Genomic DNA, 17066 nt, shown 5'->3' with positions numbered 1-17066 from the left:
AGTTATAAGATTAAATTAGTTCTGGGGATGTAATGTACAGCATGTTGTAGCCAGCCCCTGATAGACACACGGACCAACAGAAATCAGTGAGTTATAGGAAACACACTCTTTATTCAGCCAGCCGGGTCTGCCAGGGGTACGCAGACCCCAAATTAAGCAGCCCAGAAATGTAGAGGTACAGTGTTTTTAAGCCCTAAACCCCATTCTTCATTCTGTCTGAACACAAAAGTCTATTTTTCTTCTATTTACTGTCAGTCTACAGGTCAGTTGTGCAAGCGGGAGTACAGAACCAGAAAGCTTATTGTTAGAATGTTATGTTCCTATGGGTGATAGCCAAACAGTAATTTTCCAGCCGGCACAACTTTAATTAACAATACTTTATTATATATCTAATTTTTTTTTTTGCAAAGACTGTATCTTCAAAGTTTTCATCACAATAAAAAATACTGTATCTGTGAGGTGATGGGCATTAACTAAACTTATTGTAACAATCATTTAGCAATGTATGCATTCATGGAATCATGTTGTGTGTATACATACAATGAAACAACATTATGTTGTACACCTTAAACTAATACAATGCTATATGTCAATTATATCTCAATAAAACTGGAAAAAAAATCTTAAACAGAAAAAAGAGTGATCCATGGATTTGAAGAGTATTTTTATATGCAGATTTGGAGTTTCACCTTTCATAGAGCACTCTTTTCTAGAGTTTCTTTCCCATAAAAAAAAAAACCATGAAACTAATATAAAATGTTATTGAACATCAACTATAATTGACCAAAAAAAGAAGTAAAGAATCCAGATTTTCAAGTGAAATCTTTTCATTAATGATGACAATAAATTCAAACTCTTAAAAAATCATAAAATCCAAACAAAACCCATTCTAGGGCTTCAGACAGTGGATAGATGACCCCTGGTCTGCGCACACTGTCTCCCCAGTGTTGTCATCAAAGGCCCAGGAATGAATAGCTTTACTTCCCAGGGTGTAGGGAGGGGTCTGAATCATTCAGAAGGCAGCAAGAATATGGGGTAAAGGGTGGGTAAGGATTAAATTCAGGGAAAAGCAAATGTAAATGTCTGACGGTAACCAGCGGGTTAAATAAAATTTGAACCATCTATCTATTATGGAGTGTAACACAGTTATTTTCAATTAAATTTATTGGAGCGGCATTACTAATAAAGTGCACAAGTCTATAATGCATCTTCCGTGTATTGCATTGTATGTTCCCCACTCAAAGTGTAATCTCCTTCTGTCACCACATGTTTGAGCGCCTTTATTCTTTTCTACTTCCCCCAAACCCCTTTTTCCCTCTGGTAACCACTGTACTGTTGATACAGTTTTTAAAAGCAGTGTAGATTATTTGATTATATGCACTGTCTAAGAGAAGAAATAGATGACAAAGAAATAAAGTATAAACGCTTTTTAGTAATCTTTTTATTTTGAAATTTACAGAAAACTTTTAAGAATGATACCTGCTCTTTGACTAGATTCCCCAGATATTAACATTTTAACACATTTGCTTTCTCATTTTCTTTTTCTCTATTTTCGTGTACTTATGTGTGTGTGTATTTATACATGCACACATGTATACATATATCTAGCTATATATATTTAAGAAATAAAACACTGCTGGGATTTTTATTGGATTGCATTAAATCTATAGATCAATTTGGGGAGAATTGGTATCTTCACAATATTGAATCTTCCCATCCGTGAATGTAGTATGTCTCTCCATTTATTTAGTCCTTTGATTTCTTTCTTTAGTGTTTTGTCCCCTTTGGCGTACACGTGTTTTGGTAGATTTATACCTATTTCATTTTTTCAGGCTATTTAAAATAGTACTTTTATAAAAGCAAGTATAATTGATATATAATAAACTCTACATATTCAGAGTATATTTTGATATATTTTGTCACATATATACAAACACATAAAACCATCACCAGGATCAAGATAATGAACATATCTTACTTTCAAAAGGTACTTTTTTTGTAGAATTCATTCACTCATTTGTTTTTTATTTATCAAATATTTATTGAGAATCTAATTTTTTTAGATTTATTTTTAAATTACAGTTGACGTACATACAATATTATATTAATTTGAGGTATACAACACAGTGATTAGACATTTACATACCTTACAAAGTGATCACCACTATAAACTAGTATCCATCTGACTTCGTAATAGTCACTATATCATGGGCTATATTCCTTATGCTGTACATTACATCCCTGTGACTTATTCTATAACTGGCAGTTTGTGCTTCTTAGTCCCCTTCGCCTTTTTTGCTCATCCCCAGACCCCTTCCATCTGGTAAGCATCAGTTTCTTCTCTGGATCTAGGAGTTTGTTTCTCTTTTGTTTTGTTTGTTCATTTGTTTTGTTTTTTAGATTTCACATATAGGTGAAATCATACGGTATTTGTCTTTCTCTATCTGACTTATTTCACTTACCATAATACCCTTTAGGTCCATCCATTGCAAATGGCAAGATTTCATTCCTTTTTATGGCTGAGAAAAAATATATACATATACATATATATGTTTATACATATATGAGGCATCTTCTTTATCCATTCATCTAGCCACACACACCTAAGTTGCTTCCATATCTTGGCTATTGTAAATAAAGCTGCAATGAACACAGAAATGTATATATGTTTTCGAATTAGTGTTTCCTTTTCTTTGGATAAACACCCAGAAGTGGAATTGCTTAATTTTTGGAGAAGTCTCCACACTGTTTTCTACAGTGGCTGCATCAATTTACAATCCCACCAATGGTGCACAAGGGTTCCCTTTTCTTGACATCCTTGCCAACACTTATTCTTTGTTGTTTCCTTGATAATAGCCATTCTGACAGGTGTGAAGTGATATCTCATCGTGGTTTTGATTTGTATTTCCCTGGTAATTAGTGACATTGAGCATCTTTTCATGTATCTGTTGGCCATCTGTATGTCAAATTTTTTTCTGTATCTATTGAAGTGATCTTACAGTGTTTAATCTTTATTCTGTTAATACGATCAATTTCATTGATTGCTTTTTATTGTTGAATGAACCTTCTATTCCCAGGATAAACCCTACTTACTTGGCTGTTATGTATTATTCTTTTTATATATTGTTGGATTCAATTTGTTAATATTTTGTTAAGGATTTTCCTGTCTATGTTCATGGGGGATATTTACTTATAGTTTTCTTTTTTTGTAATGTCGTTGTCTGGTTTCTTCCCACTGGCTGACGCACCCACTACCCACGGCCACAGCCCTGACCTCTGCTCCTTTGGTCCATCTGGGCCTAATAGCATCCATGGCCACTAGAGTAGCCCAGGGCTCAGCTGTGAGACAGATCAGTGCCCTGAGGGAGCCTTCAGCAGGGAGAGCTCAGAGACCCCCACCCAGCCTAAAGCTCAGCAGGCCCCTACCTGTGCTGCCCCCCAGCCTCTGGAAGTGGGGTCCTGCGCCTATGAGATTGAGCAGTTCCTGGACTGCTCCACCACTCAGAGTGACCTGTATAGTGAAAAAATCTGCTAGTACAATCAAACAGTGCTTTTTCTTGAGACAGTCATCATACATCAATATACAGCTTATATATGTATACCTTGCATCTTGTCACACAGAATGTTAAAATGATGTGTACTCAAGGGTAGAGATTTAACAAAATTAATAATTTTTACCATTTCATCAAGGACCTTCTTAAGTAGAACTGTTTTTTGTCATTGCTTTTATTATTGTTATTTCTCTGTGTTTGCTTTTTCTGTGAGTGTTTGTAAAAAACATAATGACTTCTAGGTCATTTGAGGCAAGGGCCAGCAGTTTTACCCACCAGGGTTTTTGCACTGTCTGTGCAATTTTCAACACAATGAAAAATCGGAATAACATCTTAGTTTAATTATGAAAATAATTTTGACCTCAGGGACCCTCTGAAAGGGACAGGGCCACACAGGGGCTTGTGTATTCCACTTTGAGAATCACTCCACTAAGAGCAAAGATAGGGAAGAGTTCGGGGTTCTCCCACAGGAATAAGAAAAAGAAGGCACGTACCCCAGCCTGAAGGTTATAGTCAAACCGAGACCCAAAGGACAAGCAGGAATCAGTCAGGTAAGGGAAGCATAAGGACATCCAGACTAAAAGAAGATGGGGGACCAGTGAGACTGTGTGGGAGACCTGGAGGGTGAGACCAGGACGGATGGGTTGAGAGAGGAGAGGAGACCCGAGGGCATATTATAGAATATATGCTGGATGTCATGCAGTCCATTGGTGGTACTGGTAGGAACTAGGTGCAAGCCTGCCCAGCAGTGGGCAAATCAAGCAGACAGAAATCACAGTGCCGGGGCTGGGAAAACTAAACCGTCATCGAAACCACAGCATACAAAACTAGCCCAGGACCTGCATGCTAAATCTAAGCAGGTGACTGCCTGCTAAAATGGAAGCATTAAATAGGATCCAGAGTTTCCTACCATAATATCTAAAATGGTTAGGATGTGATAATTTCTGAAATGTTCAGGGACATCCTACCAAAACCCAGGAAAATGGTAACCTGGTTGACAAAAGACAATGAAAAGATGCCAACACTGAGATAAAGTAGGTGTTGGAATTATCTGACAAAGGTCGAAAGTAGCTGTTATAAAAATGCTTCATCAAGAAATTACAAACACCCTTGAAACAAATGAAAAAAAAAAGAGAGAGAAAATCTCACCAAAGCAATAGAAAATATAGAAAGGAACCAAATGGAAATGATGAAACTGAAAACTACAATAACTGAAATAAAAAAGGACTCAAGAACAGGACGAATATAACAGAGGAAAATACAAGTAACTCTGAAGACAGAACAATAGAAATTACCCAAGCCAAAAAATCAGAGAGAATTGACCGGTGGGGGGCGGGGAACCCCAAAAACTAACCAACAAAGTCTTAGAGAACCTGCAGGACAATTATGAAATACTTAACATTCGTATTACATTTTAACAAGAAGGGAGAAGAAAAAGAGTGGGGCTAAAAATGAATTTAAACTTAAATTGATTAAAATTAAAATTTAAGTTGATTAAAATTTTTAAAATTCAGTTCCTCCATTACATTAGTCATATTTCAAGAACTTGATAGCCACACGTAACTATTGCCTACCGCATTGGACAGCACAAAATATAGAAAATGTTCATCATCAGAGAAAGTTCTGTTAGCTTGGTGGCCATGGCCAAAATCTCCTGGAGAAAAGAGATAGTTAGAGAAGAAAGTAGAGAAAGAGAATCTGAGCACCACCAATATTAAAGGGGTTGTTGTAAGAAACAGACCAAAGTAACACAAGAGCCAGAATAAAGTGATGTCACAAGGCCAAGGCATTAGTAATTTTCAAGGAGGAAGTGCGCATGTCAAATTTTCCAGAGAAGGAGCTAGAACCAACAGGTGAATATGAGGTCTCTGGAGAGTTTAGCAAGGCAGCTTCCATGTGCATGAAGTCAGAGTGGGGTGTCAGGGAACTGGTGGGGGGCGGATGCGGAACAGAACACAGGCGTTAGCAGGATTAAAACCAAAGGGATTTCCATGAAAGAAGGGAGCAGAAAGCCAGTGTCACATAATAGGATTAAGAGGTCAGCCTCGGCTTGGGTTCTCTGGAAATGACTCAAGCGGGAAGTGGTATCCGGATTCCAGATAAGGAGTTCACAGGTGGATGGGAGGGGAAGGTGCGCCAGGCGGAAAGAACTGCATGGGCCACAGGCAGGTGGATGGTGCCGGAAGCGGGCTTGAGAGCATCCTGCCGCGAGAGTGAACTTGCACTTACGGTGACCGGGCGGTGTGAAATGGTCCTGAGCAGGGGAGGAACAGAGATTGAGGATGAACCTCAGGGACAATATTGGTGGTGGCTTATGCAAGATGGAGCTCCCCAAGCGGGTTGGGAGACCCCTTATGGGATCCAGAGCACAAAGAAATGAAGTTAGAAATTACTCACTCGTCTGAATTCAGCTGCAGAGAGCAGATTTGCTCCATCTGTGCCTGGTTTGTAAAGCCCAGACAAGCCAGAGGGTCCCAGGGGTCTCAGTGGGCACGACCAGTTCTGCCCCCTGAGGATCGGCCTGCAGGGAGAAGCCGGAAGCTCAGACACACACCCACCACTTGTTTGGACTGAGAGAGGCTACCGGTGGCCTCTCACAGATGTGGTTTCTCTGACCATTACAAAGTGTCCCCAAAGGTTATCTCCCCCTCTCAGTGGGATTCCTGAGAATAGATATGAAGTAGGGCACAGGGTATGGCATACCACACATGCACACACCTCACACTCACAGCCTCCACACACTCCTCCCCCTTCCCTCCCACCCCCCCCCACACCCTGAAAAGGCTGAGAAGGTCCCAGGGGTGTCGAACCCAAAACATAAAAGATTTCCCACCACCACCCCACTTCTGGAGACTATGGCCGCAGACAGCAATGGCGGAGTCTGAGGGCGGAAGGCTTCTCTCTGGGGTCAGCCAGGGCTTGGAGGAAATTGGAGGGGCAGAATCACACCCTAATTCTCTGCCACTCCTCAGTTTCTCTGTCTCATACTACGAGAGGGGTATCTGACATGGAAGATTTTAATGTCTTGGTTTGCAATGGCTGCTTCCTCCTTAGGAACCCCTGTAGCTCCCACCCCTTCTTTCCCACAGGGAACCAGATGACCTCTCTGCCCACGTCAGGCTCCTCAGGGACCCAGGCACCCCTCTTCCCACAGATCCTCCTGCCCCTGTGATTCTCCCGACCCCTGCCTATTTCTTCATAGCTCTGGCTTTCATCCAGTCTCCTGTTTGCTCACTTTGCTTTCCTGGTTGACTTCGGGTCCCAGTAAACTCTGAGGCTTTATCTCTCCCTCTGGGAACCTGCCCTGGGTGGGGGATGTCAGAGCCCCCACCCACCCTGGCCACCCAGAGGTGATAAGAGAGGAGAAGTCCTGAGGGCAGCAGCTGCTGGGTATTTGAGAGGACATCTATGCTCTGCAGCTGCTGTTTCAAGGGGAGACTCCCCAGCAGAGTCCCGGGGTCAGAAGGAGGGGAGCAGGGCATAGCTCAGGCCAACCCCCCAGGAGGAACAGACTCTATCTCAGAAAACCCATGCCACCCGTCAGCGGTCTCTTCTCCCTATTGCTACTGAGACCCATCTCCCATCCCCGGCAGGTCCTGGGGCGATGGGGGACACAAAGTCACCGGAAACTTGTTCAGCCAGTCCCTTTTCAGGGCCAGAAAACCTTCTAGAAAACAAATAATTCTCCAGGAAGTGGAACCTGATACCTGGGTGGAAAACGGAGGCCTCCATGCTTCTTCACACGCAGCTCCAGCCCCGCCCCCACCCCCCATTCCCACCAGAGGGGCCCACCTCCTGTTTATAGTCCTTGAGAGTTTACAGCGTGTCCTCTGGGAGATCAACAAGCCTAGCGAGAGGCGTTTTGATGTTCCCATTTCACAGCCATTGTCTCCAGGAGGCCTGGTGGGACCGGGGATGGAGGCATTGTGTCTCCCTCCAAAGGCCTAGGGCAGGTGCTCAGATTCCTGCTCATCCCAGATGTTGGACGCCTACCTAGTGGTGCCTGGAAACAATAGTGCGTGGTCGTAGATTAGCTTGTAAGGACTGGGGAGCAGCCACGACCTGGATGCAGGTCCTTTGTTATTATTCCTGGCAGGAGCCAAGGGAAGAATCTGCAGGCAGGTTCTAATCAGCAAACAAGACCAAATAATGTCTTCCACTCCACTGCCCGCTCCCCAACCTCCCCCCACCAGGCACCCAGGGCCTCAGCACCCTGCTCCCCAGCTGTTTCCCTCAGGAACACCGCCCTTCTAGAAACGAAGTTCCCAGAAGGCTCCCAGGCCATAGCTACCACCTGTTCTCCCACCCCTCAGGACCCAGGTGTCCAGGTTTGCCCTCCACCCTTCATAGGCTTTTGGGGTCCCTATTCCACCTGGCCCTGGAATCAGCAGCCTCCTCCAGGAAGTTAGGACTCTCTGCTTGGCAGGTGGCCCAGGGTGTGGCCTGAGGAGCCAAGAAACCCCACTATATAGCCCAGCCCAGGGGCTAGGCTTGCAGCTCCAGGTACCTGCAGGTGAGAGAGGCTCGGGTCTCGTTTGGAAGTGGGACATCAGGTCTCCTACTCTGGCCCCTGTCCTGCCCTCCCCACCCACCCCTAGACCCACTGGACATCCAACTCCCCTACACGCACACACTGGCTCTTCGATCCAGCCCACTTTAGCCTTCCTGGTGCTCATGTGGCCGTTGTCCGGAGACTGGGCCCTGCTGTCCTCTCTGGGACAGTCTCCAGCAGGAGGGTCAGGCCAGCCTCCTATGACCCCTTCTATTTTCTCCCTGCAGACATGGGCTCCCTACAGAGCTGGTGGACACTCTGGGCTGGAGCAACCCTCCTATGGGGTAAGTCAGACCGAGAACTCATCCCTGTTCTCGTTCCTTTCCGGGGGACTCTGCCTGCCTGGGTCAGCACCCTCCGTTCGTGCCCCCTCTACAAACCCATCTCCCGACCTCACCCCAGGCTGGCTGCGATTGGAGAGAGGCCCCTTAGGCTCTGCAGAGAAATGTGGTAAAAATCACCCAGTCTCTCTTCTGTAGTCCCCAAATTGAAGCATGCAAGAACTGCCGCCGCCTTGACTTTCTGCAGCTCAAAGTTTGACTCTGAGCCTTGTTCTGCTGAGGTGACGGAAGGTTTCACCAAAGTTATTCTTGGAGGGCTTGGTGCCCAGTTCTCCGGAATAATGTCCAGGACTAGAGTGTTGGATGAAGCCGAAGGACTGGAGGAGGTGCAGGACGCCAGAGCCCTCCAGTCACTAGTTAACATCCATTTAGCTTGCTTCTGGAGCATTCATTGTCCCTGATTCCTTGGCCCCGTGGGACACTAGGATACACTTCAAGGCTTCCTTTATTTGGCAGACAGTCCTAGTATAACTCCCACACTCTCCTCCAGACCCTATAGACTACCCTCCTCTTCTGGAAAATGACTTCTCACTTGGGGGTGTTGAAAAATGCCCACTCTATTATTATTGTTGTTGTTGTTGTTGTTGTTATTATGTATGTCTACAGTACCTGGTCTTCCTAGGTGGTCTCCCATCCAAATACTAACCAGGCCCGATCCTGCTTAGTTTCAGAGATCAGACATCAGGCTTGTTCAGGGTGGCATGGCCGTAGACTATGGTTCGTGGCTCCACTGGGTCGCAAACCCAGGACCTTCTGCATGTAAAGCAGACATGCTAACTGCTATACTTTGGAACGACGTCCACCCACTCTATTTCTAGGAGACATTTTGCCCACACTCCCAATCTCCTTTTTCCCTTTACCCACATAACTGCCGTGCCCACCCTCGCACCCCTGCGCCTCCACCAAGTCCTAATAAAACAGAAATCACAACTGGCACCTGAATCCAGACACTCTGGGCCCCATAGTGCTTAAATCAATTTGAGGTTGGAGATTTCACATGAAATTTCAGAGAGTCACTTTCTCTTGAAAAATGGTAAGATTTGGCAAAGAGAGACAGAGAGAGAGAGGGCGAGTGAGCACTGATAATCCATCGGAATAACAAAAGGCTAAAGCTAATAGCAATGCCCCGCTATTGATGGTGTGTGAATTCATTTGCACAGTCACCGCCTGTTTCCCACATTTACATTACTTGCCTGGCCCCTCGCAGCATTTGAGTTTGAGACCCCTGTCCAAAGCATTCAGGCTTTTGGAAAACAAAAGGCAGAAAAGCTAGCAGGTGAATGGTGCATGAATAAGGAGAAAAGAAAGAGAAGAGAGGGGGAAAAGCCCAAGTTGAAATTTCAGTACATTATCTAGGCACGGGGCAAGGGGTCGGTTCTCTGATGGATAAGTGGACCCACAACTGCTTTTTCTCACTTGCAGGGTTAACCCAGGAGGCCTCAGTGGGCCCCGGCAACACTGGAGGGAAAGAATTCCTCACAGCCTTCCTGCAGAACCGTCAGTCCGGGTCCGAAGAGGCCAACCTCCAACTCCTCCTCTCCAGTCTGTCGGACAGCCCTGCCTCAGTTGCCATCCTCAGCCAGGCAGAAGGCACCTCGCAAAACGTCATAGTGAAGCCTGGGCAGTCGGTCATGGTCAGCATCAGCCCCAAGGCCGAGATGGTCGACAGCAGTATCTTCCAGCACGCAGTGGTGATCCGCTCTGACCGCACCATCTCTGCGCAAGCCATAAACACGAAGCCCAGCACGGGGGAGCTGACGCTGCTGCGGCCCGTCGAGGCCCTGGGAACTGAGTACTTTGTGTTCACACCTGGCGGAATCTCAATCACGAATCTCAAGGAGTTTGCCGTGGTGGCCGGTGCAAGCGGTGCCTCGGTCACTGTGCAGCTCAAGGGGCCAGTGATATTCCAGGGCAAGTTCCATCTAATGGGCAGTGTCTTGCGTGTGACTCTGAAGCCCTATCAAGTGGCCCAGGTGCAGAGCTTAGCTGATCTCTCAGGGTCAAAGGTCACGGCCAGTAGCCCTGTGGCTGTCCTCTCTGGCCATAGCTGTGTCCAAAAACACACAAACTGCAACCATGTGGTAGAGCAGCTGTTACCCACATCTGCCTGGGGCACCCAGTATATGGTGCCTGCTCTGTCCTCCCAGACCCGCTACGATCTGGCCTATGTCATGGCCAGCCAGACCACAAAGCTGACCTACAGCCACGGGAGCACCACTGCCTCCAGGAGGCTCCAGGCAGGTGACGTGATTGAGTTTCAGGTCCAGTCATCCCAGCCACTCTACCTGTCTGCAGATGTGGGCATCCAGGTCCTGCTGTTTGGCACGGGTGCCATAAGGGACGGAGTAACCTACAACCCCTACCTGATCCTGATCCCAGATGTGACAGCCTACTGCCCTGCTTATGTGCTCAACAGCATGCCAGGCTCTAAGGGCGTGGCCCTGGTGGTGGCGCGGACAAAGGCTGTGGGCGATCTCACCATGGACGGGCACAGTCTGGGGGCCAAGCTCACCTGGACGGCCGTGCAAGTCAGCGAGTTCTCGTACACCGAAATGGACTTCGACACTGTTAACATGAGCCACACGGTCAAGGCCACTGCCAACTTTGGGCTGCTCGCCTTAGGGCTGGCGCAGTTTCGGGGCTACGGGACAGCAGCTACCTGCGGCCAGGGTGAGTGATAAGAAACAACCCCTGCCCCCCCCCCACCCCTTCCACCTGGGGACCCCTTGGTGGGCTCTCTGGCCTCTCCCCCTTTCCCACCCACTGCTCCTTTGTAGTTTCCTGGCTCAGCTGGGCTGTTCCCGCCTCACCTCCATCTGCCTGCTGTTTCCCACATTTACATTACTTCCCTGCCATCCTTCCTTTCTTTAAGGCTCCCCAGCCCCTCCCTACCTGCACCCTGGGAACAATGCTCTAAACATTAGTAACAGGTGTGATCCAGGGGTCCAGCCCATCAGGAGAGATGCCATGACACCGCAGCAGGGTCCCCTGGCCCCAGCCCTTTGTCTGTTGCTTGGGGGATGGGACGTGTTGGAGAAGCGGTCCCAGGGGAGAGTTAAGGAGCAGAGAGGGAGGGATCTTGTCAGGGGCATGGAGTCAGGTCAGCAGCTTCTTACAAACCAATTTGGGACTATTTTAGCAACTGACCCACAACAATACCAGTTGCTAACTGCCACTCCTCCACACCTCATATCGGGATGTTTATGCCCAAACTGAGGACATCTAAAAGTATAATAATAATAAGGCCTATGGTGCTCGGGGGTCATCTCTCAATATACCAGTCTAGGTGCCTCGCACGAGGTAACGCAGTTCAGCTCCAGGACCTGGCCCTATTTGTAACCTCAGGTTGGGCGCACTGAGAAGCTGCCCCCAGGCGGTGCGGCGTTGGAAGGCACAGGTGTGAAAGCCAGACTTCTCAGGTTCAAATCCCATCTCTGCTTGTATGACTTGGGGCGTGTGACTTCTCTTCTGTGGGCCTCAGATTCCACATCTGTAAAAGGGGTTTGATAACTGCACCCCCTTCACAGGAGTGTTAAGCAAGGGTGTAATGAGTTAGCATTTGTAAAGCACTTCGGGGGTACTTGGCAAGTGAATCGGGCCACATAAGGGTGAGCTGCTATTGCAAGCAGACAGAAGGCGAGAGCTTCTGAACACAGGGAGGTAGGGGAGGAGGGTCCTGCCCCCTCAAGCCAGGATAGTAGACACTAGGGTTGCCAGCGCTGGCAAAAATGCTCCTCCCCCCACCCTCCATGACATGGAAGCCACTCAACTTCAAAGGGCCACTTTGGGCTTGAATAGTAAAATGGAGAAAGGATAGGTGGTTAATTATAACAGGTAAGAACACCTGGAACAGTTCCAAAGCCTACTTATGTTTTAGCTTATTTAAGCCTAGCAGCACCACCCCCTCCCCAAATATCCTCCCGTTACACATGAGGACGCTGAGGCAAAGAGAGTTTAAAATTCCTTGTCCGGTGTCACACAGCTGATAAGTTGAGCCTGGGTTCTACCCCAGGCAGCCTGAGCACCCACATTTCCATTCTGTGGAACAGTCTCTGTGCTCCATCTTGTCCTCAAAAAATGCACCTTAGCCTTTTGACCTGACTGGGAAAGAACAGGGGAGAGGGAAGCAGGGAGGGGATATGGACAGGTTGACACTCCCTTGATTGGTTCTGTCTGTCCTTCACTGCCTTCCAGTCCTTCTGGGCTGAGCTGCGTTAAACTCAAGTATCAGGAGCTCTGAGCTGGGCTCGGGCCTGAGCAGCTCTCCCTGTGAGATTCCAGACCTCAGTTTCCCCACTTCTGAGATGGGCAGTTGCTCCAGGATTCCCACTGGCGCGGACACTCCTGACTCCTTTTCTGTCGCCACCCCGTTTCATTCCCCAGCCCTGCTCCAGAAGGAGACGCCCACCTGCCAAGGTGTGCAGTGCGCTTCCTCGCAGCTCTGCCAGGTGGCAGGCGGGCAGGCCAGGTGCGTGCCGGTCTCCCCGGCCACCTGCCGCGCCCAGGGTGACCCCCATTACACCACCTTCGATGGCCGTCGCTACGACATGATGGGCACGTGCTCGTACACAATGGCGGAGCTGAACAGCGAGGACCAGACCCTGCCCGCCTTCAGCGTGGAGGCCAAGAACGAGCACCGTGGCAGTCGCCGCGTTTCTTACGTGGGCTTCGTCACCGTGCGTGCCTACAGCCACTCCGTGTCGCTAGCCCGCGGGGAAGTTGGCTTCGTCCGGGTGAGTATCCAGAGTCCTCAAGGTTTAATCCCCATCGGTCAGAAGGAGGAGGCAAAGCCTGGGTGTCAGGCCCCGACCCAGCCCTTTGCCGTGGGAAGGAGGGGGCGAGAAGTGGGCCCAGGCAGTGGGGTTTTGGGGGGAAGGGATCTGAACATCCATGGCAGGACCTTAAACCCCTTTAGTCCAGCGCTCGTACTTGTAAAAGCTTTAAGGATATTCAGAGATGTGGTTAGGGAAAAAGTTTATGCCAATGTGGTTTATAATAGAAAAAATACATAAAAAATAGAGGTTAGGGGTGGGGGGAGAGAGAGAGAGAATAAAAAATGTCCAACAATGAGGAATTTCTTAAGTGACCAAACACTAAATTTAGTGAGCACCTAGTATGTGCCAGATTTGTTTCTTAGCACTTTCCAGGTATTGATGCCTTTACTGTTCACAGCAATCTGTGGGGCAGGCATTATTTTCAGCCCTTTAGATGAGGAAACTGAGGTCCAGAGAAATGAGATACCTCCTATGGGCTTAGAGCTATGAGACGAAGCTGGGAACACAGGCGGGCCAGCTCCCAAATTCCCATTCTTAACCTCTAGGCCCTTCTGCCTCTGCTAGTCGCTTTACTACTCAGCCAACACAAGTAACGGCCTGGAGCAATTACGTCCCTTTTCCCCATCATGTTATTATGAAAACGTCCCAGCATCCTGAAAAGTTGAAATCACTGTGCAATGAACACTCATATGCCAATCAGCTAGATTCTACATGTTATATTCTTCTTGATTTATCACACATCTATCATCTTCCTATCCCTCTGTTCACTCAGCAATCATCTTATTTTTTATGCACTTAAAAGCAAGTTCCAGACCTCACTACATTTCACCTCTAGATACTTCAACAACATTCATCTCATTAACTGGAACACAATATTTTTACATTTCTTATTACTTACTTTTGAGATAAAATTTATACATAATAAAATCCATAGATCTCAAGTGTACAGTTCACTGAGTTTTGAACAAATGTGCACCCCAAACCTCCATTAAGATATAGGGCACTTTCATCACTCTGGAAAATTCCCTCATGCCCCTTCTCGAACAATCCCCAACCCCACCCCCCTCGTGGCAATCAGAGTTCTAACATTCTTTCCACTGTACATTAGTTTTGCCTGTTCATGAACTTCATAGTAATGGACTCACCCAGTGTGAGGAGGCCCTCATGTAAGGCTTCGTTTGCTCACCATGATACTTTGGAAGTTCTTCCATGTGGCTGTGACTTTTTAAAGAGGTAAAGTCTTCACATAGCTCAAAACAAAAAGGGCATTTATGAGAGGTCTTGCTTTCACTCTTGTCTTCGTCTGCTCTTCCCCCACTCCACACAGGTAATGACTTTAACTGATTTCTTGGATATTCATCTAGGATTTCTTCATGCCAATACAAGCAATCATAAACATAGTCCCACCTCTCCCCTTTCTTAGCAAAATGTGCTGTGCTGTCTCTCTCTGTTCTGCTCTTTGCTTATTTATGGCAAGTTGTACCTTCTGGAGCTGTTTCTGGGTCAGCGGATGCACCCTTTCCCGCCGCATGGGTGCATCACGGTGCATTTAACTCAGTCCTCTGCAGATGGATGCTGTTCTCAATGGCAGACGCCACTGCAGTGACCAATCTGGTACCGCCCACATTTTGTGAGTGTGCAGGTGGAGCTGTGATATGATAGCCACGTGGATGAAAGTCGCCGTTCTGCACAAGCTCAGTTTCGTGAGGAGTTTTGCATTTACCATGCAAGTTCTCACTGAGGTCAGTGAGTTGACAAAGGCTTAGAGGTCCTGATGGAATTGTGGCGGGATGTCTACAAGACCTTGTTAAGAGGGAAGAGGTGCTCATGAAATGGTGACCAGCATGGTCTCATTACTGTAAAAAATAAAAAAAGTATAAAGGTATCTAAAGGTGAGAAAATATCTGGCAGGATTTCTAAATCGTGCGTGCGTGTGTGTGTGTCTACAGCAAAATGGATGATTTTTCTCATTTTCGTTCGTGTGCATCTTGTAAGTTTTCTGTAATGAACAAATATTACTGTTTCATTTAAAAATGAAGATCACTGGTCTTAGGGAAGAGATGGATTTGAACAGCGGTCCCTGAACTGAGAACCTGTGTGTGTGTGTGTGTCAGGGGGGGGGGGGGGCGGGCTGTCTCGGTCACTGCACTCAGTGTCTATAACACTGCCCAGCACAGACCTGAACACACATGACGGCTCGTGGAAGCCTCGCTGACTGACTGACTGACTGATCCCTCTGTTTGTTACTCCATTTTCATAACCCATCCTCTTGGATAAGATGAGAATGTGTGGGAAAAGAATAAAAAAGAGATACTCTGGAAGAGGAAATGGGTCGAGGAGACAGAGACACACTCCTTATCTCCAGGCCAGACTTTCTCTCCACTCAGGACATTTGCAAAGGAATAGCTTTCCCTGTCTTTATATTCATGGCTCTCTTTCGCGCTGACTCTTTATAGCCGTCTCTTCCTCCACGAAGCCTTGCCTGACCTACAGGGCTGGGTCTGGCCCCTCTTCTAGACTACCACAGTCTCCTGTGCCTCCACTATCCCAGCCATTCCCACTCTGATCCGTCAGTGTCTAGTGACAGGTCTGTCTCTCCCATTGGATTGGGAACCCCAAGAGAGCAGAGTCAGGGGTTGTCCTGGTCTTTGCTGGATCTCCATGATCTCCCAGCCCAGGCCAGGCACAGAGTGAGTGACTGTGAGCATTTATTTAACTCAGCAGTGCCTTCATTCATTCACTCGCCGAGCACCTGCTGTTTTACCAGGAACTGTTCTAGCTACTGGAGATGAAGCAGAAATCAAAGCAGACAAAAATCTATCTTCATGGAGCTGACAGTCTATGGAGTTAGACAGCCGATACATGCAAATTATACTTTGAAAGATTAGGAGCTATAGAAAAAAAGAGCAAGAAAGGAAAGTAGGAAGCAGGGAAAGGTTGCATATAAAATAGGGTGGTCAGAGCTCACCTCACTGAGATGGTGACATTTGAGCAAGGCTTTTCTAAGAGGTGAGGGAGCGGCCATGTGTGTGCCCAGGGGAAGAGCAACTCAGGCCCTGGGGATGGCAAGGACAAAAATCCTGAGGCTTGGTTGGTGGCAGGAACAAGAGGGAGGAATCCCACTGCAGCTAGGGCAGGGGAAGAGTGGCAGGAGGTGAGGGCTGAAGGCTGGACCACGGGGGATCTGACCGCCCGCTTCCCTGCTCACCCCCTCTGCAGATTGACAGCCAGCGCTCACGCCTGCCTGCCTCCCTGGCCGAGGGCCGCCTGCGTGTGTACCAGAGTGGCACACGGGCCATAGTAGAGTTGGACTTTGGGCTGGTGGTCACCTATAACTGGGACTCCCAGCTGGCACTGAGCCTGCCGGCACGCTTCCGAGACCAGGTGTATGGACTGTGTGGCAACTATAATGGCGACCCCGCTGATGATTTCCTCACGCCTGACTGGGAGCAGGCTTCTAACGTTGTGGACTTTGCTAAGAGCTGGAAGTTGGACGATGAGGACTCCCTGTGTGAGGATGGCTGCCAGAGCACCTGTCCCTCCTGCACCACAGGCCAGGCCCAGCACTACAAGGATGACCGTCTCTGTGGCATGTTGACCCAGCTCAATGGTTCCTTTGCTGCTTGCCATAATACCCTGGCCCCCCAGTCCTTTCTGGAGGAGTGTGTGTATGACCTGTGTGTTGCCAACGGGGACCGGTCCAGCCTGTGCCGTAGCCTCAGTGCCTATGCCCAGGCCTGTCAGGAGCTTGGCGTCTCTATCAAGGACTGGAGGTCACAAGCCAGCTGCCGTGAGTGATGCCTTGGTGGGAGCTGGGAGCACATATGGGAGGCAGGGGACCCCTGAC

At 47.8% G+C, this 17066-nt stretch overlaps 1 protein-coding gene and 1 pseudogene across 1 annotated transcript in view; one reads left to right on the top strand and one right to left on the bottom strand.

The window, feature by feature from the left end:
- Positions 1-8330: 8330 nt before the first annotated feature.
- Positions 8331-17066, top strand: part of LOC107521772 (Fc fragment of IgG binding protein) — a 36763-nt gene continuing 28027 nt past the window's right edge. Inside the window, exons 1-4 of the mRNA XM_016166769.2 lie at positions 8331-8387; positions 9867-11114; positions 12828-13177; positions 16439-17009. Coding sequence (XP_016022255.2) covers positions 8333-8387; positions 9867-11114; positions 12828-13177; positions 16439-17009 — 2224 coding nt within the window. The 5' untranslated portion in view covers positions 8331-8332. The remainder of the gene's footprint in view (positions 8388-9866; positions 11115-12827; positions 13178-16438; positions 17010-17066) is intronic.
- Positions 9042-9157, bottom strand: LOC118611837 (annotated as a pseudogene).

This window comes from Rousettus aegyptiacus, unplaced genomic scaffold, assembly GCF_014176215.1.
Source record: "Rousettus aegyptiacus isolate mRouAeg1 unplaced genomic scaffold, mRouAeg1.p scaffold_m13_p_14, whole genome shotgun sequence".
Lineage (NCBI taxonomy): Eukaryota > Metazoa > Chordata > Mammalia > Chiroptera > Pteropodidae > Rousettus > Rousettus aegyptiacus.
Note: the sequence above shows the minus strand (reverse complement) of the source record. Positions and strands in the feature narration are given on the sequence as shown.